We start from the raw sequence: 10,146 nt of genomic DNA on the forward strand, positions 1-10,146 counted from the left end.
AATAGGTATTCCTCAATGTAATAGGTATTTTATTTATGGAGCGATGTTATTTCCCTCCTGTGGCACAAATTTAAGGTCATCTAAGATTAAGGTTATCTCATCTAATCTGTAGTCAATACATCCAGTTCACGTAAAAAGCAGTGAACATTTGCGTCCAAGATCAAGTGTTATCCACAGTAGTTTAAGACTCGTCAAACCTTTATTGTGGTGACCAGCAGCGGAAATGGCGTCCACCTGCCCGCTAGCTTTTCGGCGTAACCGCTCAGCGCGAGATGGGTTTGACCCAGTCCGGCAGCTTCTCCGCTGCTGGCGGCACCGCTCTGGCTGTTCTCCGTCCTGGGCTGGCGCGCGTCTGAAGTGTGGAGCCCGAGGCTCGCCTCCCTGATGGCGGATTGGCCGCAGGTGCACAGGGGAAGTTGAGCCGCGGCGGACGTGTAGACGGAGGCGGATCGTTGCTCGGAGCGTTCACGGTGTCGGTGAGTGCTGCTGCTGCTGCTGCTGCTGCTGCATCCTTGTGTGTCCGAGCAACTCGGCCAACTGTCACCAGCGCTGCGTTCTGACGTGAGCCGCCAGCCAAAGTATATTCAAGGCTCGTACACCGCAACTGTCAAAAAAGTTTTAACCCGATAACCTTGGAATATGTTGTCTTTAAAACGCAGTGTTTACAGTCACACAAACAATGTCATTAATTTCTGTCAACGTATTTCATTCTAAATTGAATATTTCAGATCAAGATGTCAGTCGCCTTGACATCAGGGCCGGCCCTCCCAATAGGCAGACTGCTGCTTCACATGGTATTTAAAGTGTATTTCAAGTCAGTATTTGATCGTTTCAGCTGAAAGCATTTGTGTTCTAGCGATCTTCTAAAAGTCATTAGGAGGTCATCGTGAAGGTCAAAGTGTGGTCGTTCATGGAGAGCGAGGATTTAGTTAGTTACTCCCAATATCGGGCACAATTACCGTCTCTGCATGCGAGTGTTTCAAAGACGCCATTATCTAGCTAGATACTTATTGTGTTGTTAAACGCTGGTTTTGTGCTGCAACATGTTGCATAATACTTCTACTGCATCAAACGCTGATGTTTGTGATCACTGTTGTGCAGACAGACCGACTGCAAATGGGCCGTCAGGCTTTTAGCTAGGAGGGCGTCTGGGCGTCTGCAAAACATGAAAAAATGGACATCCAATTCCTGACCGGATCTAGTTTGGCCGCCAGATTACGCTGGTATACAGCATACTACGGTCGAGAATCTGGCGTCCATTATTTCATGTTTTGCAGACGCCCAAACGCCCTCCTAGCTAAAAGCTTGTGGGCCGTTCGCTGGATACCTTACTGACCAGTTCATCTTTTTCCGGGAGGATGACCCATGGAAATGGAAAGCAAACAGGTCTCAGAGTTTTTAGCCGCTTAAAGCCAACCTTAGTGTCTGTCACCGAACCTTCCCACCGAGTCAAAAGCTGCATTTTCAACAGACTTTGTTGGAGAAGTAAAATCCCATAAACATTGAAAAGCACTGGTCCTGTGCTTAATGTCGAAGGGTTAGAGTCGCTGCTATTGATGCGCGGCACATTAACAGGACTCTACCAGGCGACTCCTTCCTCACTCACTATCGACCACAGCTGACCTTCACGTGTGGTTCCCTGCATCCACCGAGCGGTCAGCGGCGGCTGCCGGGGCGACGGCCATCGCTCTTCATAACGCCACCACTAATCTCATCAGGTTCCCCAGTGGTCAGGAGGGACCGAAGCTGGAGGGCCACCGTGATCTCTGTCGATGCAGGACTCTCCCCTCGTCCTCTAAATGAATTCTCATTGTCAGTCAGGAGCAGAAGCTCCCAGCAGCCGGTTACATAACATCAGGAGGACGGTTGGCTGGTGAGGAGACCAGGGAAGCTCGGATGCAGTGGAGCAGACCACGCTCAAGGAGGCCAGATTACTGCGTTACATAAGGGAAGCTTTCCTTCCACTCGACTGCCACAGAGCTCACCGCGAGGTGATGATGAAAATGAGCCGTGATGTGAGGCTCTTTCATGAGAGCAAAGCCACGTGGGTTTTGACACATACATCTCTGAGAGCCTGCAAAACAGCTCCATAACCATCCTGTAAAAACAGACCTAGCTGGACTAGCAAGCCACAACTAAAACACCTTCTTGCCTCACAAGTCAGGTTAAAAAAGGAGGTCGATCTGCTGGGGGCAGGTCTAAGACCTGAGTGGGAAGTCGACATGGCGGCGTGGAGAGGGAGGTTTGCTACTGTGGAAGTGTTTACATTTGGACAGAAGAGATTTGGAGGATCACACTGCGCTTGCCCAATGTGAGCAAAGTTGCTGAACAGGGATCAAAATTCAGGTAGTTTAGTATTTATATATATATATATATATATATATATATATATATATATATATATATATATATATATATATATATATATACCGTGGTACCTCGGTTTTCGAACAAATCAGAGTTCGGAAAAAAATTTAGAGATTTTTTTGCTTCGGATTTCGAACGAAAATCCAGAACTCGTACGCCCACAAAAAAGCCGGAAAAAACATAACGTGCGCGGACCGATCAGCTGACCCACAACGCACTTTGTTATTGTGTGTAACGCAGCCTCTGTATGCAGACGTGTCCCGTTAGCTACATTTACTGACTGTTTTTTTTCTCAAAAGAACAAATCGCTTCTCGAACGGCCATCTGGAACGGATTGTGGTATATATATTGAGGTGTGTGTGTATATATATATATATATATATATATATATATATATATATATATATATATAATATAATGAATGAAAACGCACAAAACTGTAGACACTTCGCTTGTAGTCAGGGAAATAATCATCAGAAAAACAAGTCTTTTTTTTATAAATTCATCAGGCTCAGTCAAGTAAAACAACAGCCCCGGTGACCCCTGCATCTGAAAGTGTTATTGTGGCAACAGCTACTGAGTTCAGTTTGTTATTTGACTCAGGTGTTTGTTTTTATAAAAAGTTATTTTTGTACTGCTTCTATTTTACAAAGCAAGTTATTAAGTCAGTCGTTGACATGGCGTGTCAGGAGGGGGCGGGGCTGGGGGCGGGGCTTTGGACAGCCGTTTCAAAATCCTAGCTAAAAGCCACTGTGCTGTGGGTGAGTGGGAAGGTTTTTTTTGTTTTTTTTCAGACTGCCAAAAACACTTTTGCCTTGCAGCTACCAGGCTAGTAGCTTGAACCGCAGCTGCATAAAGCTAGCGCCATGAAACTATTATCATTTGTGCTTGTCATCTCTGTGTCGTGACCCATTCGTTCGCCTTTTCAGCTGTTTAGGCGTGTAAGAAAATATCGATGTGCTCAAATATTGTAATACTTGATTGCACAATATCACATCAATATTTAAAGCCCACTCTATCAATATTTGACAAACAAATATTGGATATGCTGCAGCATTATTGCAGGATCATGTTCAATGTATCTCACCAGGATTCTCCCCAGGATTTTTATCCTTATTTAGTGGCTGTCTCCGATCGGGGGGGGGCAGCGATGTGTCGTACGTATATTGACAACGGGGAACACACAAGCCGGGCACATTCTCAACAGTCCTCCTTAAAAGGTGGAGTCCTGCCGAGTGACATTGATGGAGTCATATTTCACTGCATTTGAGAACCAAAAGCTGAAAACCTTAGCTGGGATTTTCCAGTAGTTTTGAGCTCTGCTCAACAAAATTCAATACATTGCAGTACTTAACAGCATCGCACTATAATGTATCGCCACACCTCTATCGGAGCATGTATCACATCGCCAGAGCCCTTGCAATACTCGGGCCTACTGCTGTTTAGCAGGTCACTTACCTTGTGAACTGACCATTGACAGTTCCTGAGGGAGCAGCCTCAGGTCACATGCTTGCCTGTAGCTTCACCTTCCAGAGACGTATAAATAAAAACATAAAACAGTTAACTCTTCTTTATGTCTTAGTATCCGTGAGAGGGATGGAAAGATCTCAGCGCTGAGGTCGATACGGTACCTATTAAAAAATACTTAATAAACGGCAGATATTTTACTGGCTCGTAGCCTGGCTTCACTTGTAAATGTGACTCTGTTCCACGCAGCGTGCATGTGTTGTCAGGCTCATAAAAGTACGAGGATGAACCCTGCAGCAAACAGCTTGTACCAACCAGCACTTATCGATTACGTAACAGCCGTAAAACGGCTGTGATAAATGAGACAAGCGACGTCTCTCATCGAGTCGTGCTTCACAAGTTACGCTGCGGTGATACATCACCGCTGCTGGTTTTATGGTGTTGGTACAAAGAAGCCTGGATTTTCTTCTAGATAAAAAAACGGACTCCCGCTCATCAATAAAACATTTCTCAGGTTAAGTTTGGACTCTTTGTGCATGGAGCCCTCGAGAGCAGCAGCGCGAGGTGTGCACTGCATCCTAATATCTCTGCCACGGTTGTTACATAACCCCCCCCAAATATGCATGGTAGACAATGCACTCCCGCTCAATAACCAGCCGCGAACAGCTCCGGCTCCATTCAGAGGATTTCTCAGAAGAATCATGAGAGAAAAAACCCTTTTCGATGGAGTCGTGCGGCTCTTGGAGCCGGAAGTCGCACTGCGATGAGTGAAGAAGAGCTGCTATGAGCCCACATGTGGAGTCATTGGGTTTCATCGGTTTCAAAGGCAGAGAGAGGCGTGGTCAATGGTGGCCACATGAGCCTGTGCTCTCCTGAGTTTTCATATTCCTCACACGTTCAGCAACAAGGTAGATGAGTCAGACGCTCTAATGGACCTTTAATCGAGGCAGAGCCGGCTCCATTTATGATTGATGTTTTTGTGTTTCCTCTCACTGCTCCAGCTGAGGTGACGACCAGAAGGCTGATTGATCATGGCTGCAGGAGCCTCTCCAAACACAAAGCTCTGCTGATGAAACAGCTCGCTGGAGTGTCTGACTCTGTTGACCTTGTGTGACCTTAACAAGCTTTCCTGCTAGGAGTGATGTGTGGCAGCCAGCGCTGGTGATGGAGGAGGCTGCCAGTCAGCTGGAGAGAGCGCACGTGCACAGTGTGTACGACAGGATCGCTCCGTACTTCAACGACAGCCGCTACAAAGCCTGGCCCAAGGTGCGGCAGTTCCTGCTGGACCTGGAGCCCGGCAGCATCGTCGCCGATGTCGGTGAGTGTCCACCTCACGCTGTGTTTTTTTTCCAAGATCACTGAAGTGACATTTGAAATCTGCAGGCTGTGGCAATGGCAAGTATCTCCACATCAACAAGGAGGTGTTCAAGCTGGGAAGTGACGTCTGTCGCCCCCTGGTGGACTCCGCTTGGAGCCAAGGGCACGAGGTTCAGATGTGCGACGGGCTGCGGTTGCCTTACCGAGACGGATGCTTCGACGCCGTCCTCTCCATCGCAGGTAGATCGGTCGACTTGTCAGTAATGATGATCTCGCGGCTGAATTTGCTCTCTCTGCCGCAGTCATCCATCATTTGTCCACCAAAGAACGGCGTATTCGAGCAATAAAAGAAATGGCTCGCACGCTGCGGGCAGGCGGCCGCATCATGATCTACGTCTGGGCCATGGAGCAGAAGCGCCGCAAGTTTGAGAAGCAGGACGTCTTTGTCCCCTGGAACCCGGTTCCTTACTCGCCCGCCCGGCAGACCGGCAAACCCCGGCGGCGGGTGGCGGCTCAGAGCGCCAGCGAAGCCGTCGACAATGCCGACAAGCACAGGAAGGTCAGAAGCACATCGTCGGTGGCCGACGAAGAGGAGGCCAGCTGCCCGAGGCCTCAGACCCGAACACAGAGACAGTGGTTCTTCTCCAGGTCTCTTGATTCGGTGTTTGATTTTGGAAGCTTGTCCCTCTCCAGGTCCACGTCCAGAGAGTTGAGCAGCATTTCCCCCACTGGAGACAGTGAGGGCTTCAAAGCCAGTTTGCGAGGAAGAGGCAAAATCCTCATAAAGCAGTTCTCCAGCTTCTTCTCTCCCCCGCCCGTGATCGGATCAGAGGAGGACGTCTTCCACCCGGAAACAGATCTGCACAAGCAACACGACTCTGGTACGGCCATGAATGGGAACCTCCCTGTCGCTCTGTTGGAGGAGTGCAGCACTTTGGCTCTGCCCGATCTGATCCCCCACCAGGGGGAGCGTGCGAGGCAGCAGAGCGAGCCGCAGGAAAGCACACAGGTGGAAGGGACCTGCCTGAGGTACTATCATGTCTTCAGGGAGGGGGAGCTGGCCCGTCTGATCCAGGACCACGTGGAAGAGCTTCATGTGAAAGATGCTTATTTCGATCACGCTAACTGGTGCGTGATCGCGGAGAAAGTCCAGCCAGATTTTTAGATCGGATCAGGCAACATCTCTGCCTCATGTTTTAGCACTGAATCACTCCATGCTGTGATGTTTTTCTTAACTTATTTAAGTGACACCACTGAAACATTTTACATCCCGTCAAACAAGCAGTGACATGGTGTTTTGTTTTATGGTCTTTTTTTTAAACCATCTGTGGTGACACTGGACTTTTACAAATGGATTCCTCTCTCTTCCAAAGTTTACAACTGTGTTGTGCATGTATCTCACACATGAATGTGCAGCTACACGTCTGTCATGTGAACACTTGATGTCTGTGCCGCTTAGTCGTGACAAAATACTCCACCATTTCAGCGAAATAACTGCCTCATGAACTGTGAATCAAAGGTTGCACTGTGCTGCTGCTCGATGTCGGCATCGCTGACATTTTAAACCCAGGAGGAAACTTGAAACATGTCGTGTGTCCGTCGTGCCAAGGGAAGTGTGTGTCCCTGTCGCTCTGTGAAACGTCAGTGTTTGTGACTTGTGTTGGACTGTAAATACCTTTAAATCCTGATTTATTCAGCCATTTTATTCATCATTGTCGTTTTGTTTTTCATAATAAACCGCCCAAACTTTTCACTGCAAGTTCTTTGGGTTTACTGTATGCATGTGTGGGTTTCTGCTCTGATTTCCTCCCAGAGTCCATAACCATTCAGAGGAGAACAGATTTTTATTCATTAGGAATTATGCGTCATCAACAGTACAGATGAGGTAGTGGTCAATTCTCAGGTGAAAAACGTGCAGATCAATTCACCATTTTGATCCATTTTAAGCTCAACATAATGAGGCGTATCTTCATGACCATATGCTACAGTTGACCCCACACAAGAAGAAAATACAGTGACATGAAAGCAGAAAATATGTATGAAATAAATACGTCTTCCACATGAATGAATGAAACGGCACAAACACTAGGACACGAGTGGAGCAGCAATTTACATGCCACACTCCTTCCAAACCTGCACAGAATAAACTTACATCAGCAGATTTACTTTTAAAGAATAAAGTGTAACATAAACAGCTGTTTTTTTACAGCCACACTCAGTAAGTTTAAGTTCAGTAAAACGCACCTGAGAGGCTGCTCGGTGGACGATGGAATGTCTGAGGGCCAGTCGGTCGATGTCCCTGGAGTATCCTCCTCCTATTACAGAAGCCAGGGGGACTCCTCTGCTGACCACCGTCTTCATCACGTACAGATCCCTCTGATACAAACCTGCAAGGCGACGCACATTTTGTTCACAACGTTCCTTCTCTCGGCCACTAGATGGTGCTGTCTGTTGAACCAACCGCATCACCTACTGATCTCACTGCGTTAGAATCAAAATCAAATGTACTGCCATGGTCAGTGGGGATCCTACCAACTAGGAAAGTGCTTCGGAATAAAGCAAAATAAAATAAAATAGCAAAGGCTGATCACGAATTCAACAGTCTGACGGCCGAGGGGAAGAAGCTGTATGTATATACGTATGTAGTTCAGCAGTGAAATTAAGGAGCTTTTAACCACCTTGATCTGTTAACCGCAGCCTCCCCAGTTCGTCGTCCCAGTGGGGGTCAACACCTGCATCATACAGGACCAGATCTGGGCGGAAACTCTCCAGCAGCCACGGAAGGTGAGCCTCGACTGTGTCAAGTTATGAGACAAGAAGGTTTCAGGAAGTCATTGGATACACTCATGTACGTCAACATGGATCTACCTGTGGAGAGATACTCCCTGTCCTCCAGTCCGTCCTCCACGCTGACGTCAAGGTCACTCTGTTGTTTACGAAGAGGGAAGTTTTTCCCACAGTGCACCGAGAAAGTGAAGACCTGCGGCTCATCTTTGAAAATGAAAGCAGTGCCGTCGCCCTGGTGGATCCATGAGAGTTTAACGCGTCACACAAATGGCTTGAAGCCAGAGGAACATTTCAATTGAGCTTGAATCTTAAAAAAACATTCTAAGCAGTTTATAAAGCAGCTGAATCTCTTCACTACCTGATGCACGTCCAGATCCACGATCAGAACCTTCTTCTGGTTCTCATCCAGCATGAATTTGGCAGTGACTGCTAAGTCATTAAGAAGACAGAACCCAGAGCCGAAGCTTGGGAAGGCGTGATGGGTTCCTCCTGCCGTGCTGCATGCCAGACCTCTCCGCAGAGCGATCTCAGCAGCCAGGAGCGTCCCACCTGGAGACAAAACATCTGCCTGGTCAGACTCCCTTCGTGGACGCGCCAACATTGCGCTCACCTGTTTCATAGCGGCAGCGGCTCACAATGCCTTCACTCCAGGGGAAGCCGGTGCGTCGCTGCTCCTTCTCGTTTATTGTTCCATTTATAAAGTTGTCCAAATATCCAGCAGTGTGAACACTGCCCAGTACATCTACAGAGGCAATTTCTGGAGCCCAAACCTACTGTGGAGAAAAATCAGAGTCAGAAACCCATAACCTATCACCTCATCTTCACTTGTTGTTATGTCCCGCAACCCATTCACACACATGCATCTCCTGATGCCGACACTCAATATCATCAGAGAACACCGTGGTCAAAGGAGACGTCTCTCACCTTCGCTGTACATTGGTAGCTCGGTTTTCGAACATCCCGGAACAAAAATTTCGAGATTTTTTTGCTTCAGATTTCGAAAATCCAGGACTCTAACGCCCCCCCCCAAAAAGCCAGAAAAAACATAAAGTACGCGGACCGATCATCTGATCCACGACGCGCTTTGTTATTGTGTATAACGCAGCCTCTGTATGCAGACATGTCCCGTTAGCTACATTTACTGACTGATTTTTCTTCATATTGAGGTGTAAAACCTTTCCTGTCTCCACACTGGACCGTGGTAGAGTGTCACAGGGGAGGTACTCGCTCTCCACACCACTCCAGGGTTTGATGTCCTGTTGTGGGCTGGAGCTGGGACAGGGATGAGGCGAGTCTGGGACAGAGCGTTACTTGGTTTATGACTTTGTCACAGCCAAACTGCACAGAAGCGCACATTCAGAGCTGGACACGCACCGGGCACCTCTTCACTTCTGGAGAGACCTCACTCACTCGGCAACCCCTCCCACATGCAGCGGCCACACACATAGAGGAACAGCGCACCTGCAGCACACACTCTACATTCACTCCTACAAAAGCCTATTTTAAGGCTTGGAACGCATTGTTTCTTTTTCCATTCATTGTAATGGGAAAAATCGATTCAGATTTCGAACAAATCACTTCTGGAACGGATTGTGGTCGAGAACTTGAAACACACTGACTTAAATATTGCAAATCTTTAACTTGTGAAAATGTCAAAAACAAATCATAATTCAATTTTTGCCATCAATATTATTAAACCACCGAAATTGCGTGTTGTAATTGCTAATTTTCGAGCAGTATTATTCATTTTTAAATCGGAATTTTGCTGTCCGACACCCATGGACATAACAAAACAGCACGACTTCATGAAGCATGATAGCACGGTGATAATATTTCAGACCTGTTTCTCGGTTATGACCTGATCTTTGAGCAGAAAGTGTAACACTCGAGGAAACTTCTTCATGGGGAACCGGTGATTGGGTGGAAGCTCGGACACGTATCCGCAGTGGTGAACGATGGGAAGTCCACTGGACTCATGTCTCACCTGAGGAAGAGGACAAATGTTTGCCAGTTAGTATCACGAAACATTCCTTTAAATGGCAGGGAATAGGTAAGACGTTTCTCTTACTACTTCCGCGTGCAGACATCTGTGAAGTTTGATAAACCTGACAAAAGAACGTCTCGTGAGGAATGTTTTCGTCATACAAGTCATGTCTGTGATGTTGAATGTCAACGAGTGTGTTGACGGAAGTTGTTACAAGTCCTTTG

At 47.3% G+C, this 10,146-nt stretch overlaps 2 protein-coding genes across 5 annotated transcripts; one reads left to right on the forward strand and one right to left on the reverse strand.

The window, feature by feature from the left end:
* The first annotated feature begins 282 nt into the window (after positions 1–282).
* On the forward strand, positions 283–6,888 carry trmt9b (tRNA methyltransferase 9B). 2 transcript variants are annotated; one of them, XM_053872753.1, is made up of 4 exons: positions 283–476; positions 4,836–5,152; positions 5,218–5,391; positions 5,454–6,888. In XM_053872753.1, exons 2-4 carry the CDS (start codon positions 4,999–5,001, stop codon positions 6,314–6,316), a joined length of 1,191 nt encoding a protein of 396 aa, XP_053728728.1. In that variant the 5' UTR covers positions 283–476; positions 4,836–4,998; the 3' UTR covers positions 6,317–6,888. The 2 variants fall into 2 exon arrangements, with proteins under 2 accessions (XP_053728728.1, XP_053728727.1); XM_053872752.1 differs by having other exon boundaries at positions 4,971–5,152.
* On the reverse strand, positions 6,526–10,146 carry hdac12 (histone deacetylase 12). 3 transcript variants are annotated; one of them, XM_053872756.1, is made up of 8 exons: positions 10,007–10,146; positions 9,779–9,922; positions 8,549–8,708; positions 8,297–8,487; positions 8,020–8,170; positions 7,830–7,946; positions 7,396–7,538; positions 6,531–7,284 (listed from the first exon to the last, which is right to left on the reverse strand). In XM_053872756.1, the coding sequence occupies exons 1-8, from the start codon at positions 10,088–10,090 to the stop codon at positions 7,261–7,263; spliced, it is 1,014 nt and encodes a 337-aa protein (XP_053728731.1). In that variant the 5' UTR covers positions 10,091–10,146; the 3' UTR covers positions 6,531–7,260. The 3 variants fall into 3 exon arrangements, with proteins under 3 accessions (XP_053728730.1, XP_053728729.1, XP_053728731.1); XM_053872755.1 differs by having other exon boundaries at positions 6,526–7,538; positions 9,797–9,922; XM_053872754.1 differs by having other exon boundaries at positions 6,528–7,538.

The sequence above is a fragment of the Synchiropus splendidus genome, chromosome 8 (genome assembly GCF_027744825.2).
Source record: "Synchiropus splendidus isolate RoL2022-P1 chromosome 8, RoL_Sspl_1.0, whole genome shotgun sequence".
Classification (NCBI taxonomy): domain Eukaryota; kingdom Metazoa; phylum Chordata; class Actinopteri; order Syngnathiformes; family Callionymidae; genus Synchiropus; species Synchiropus splendidus.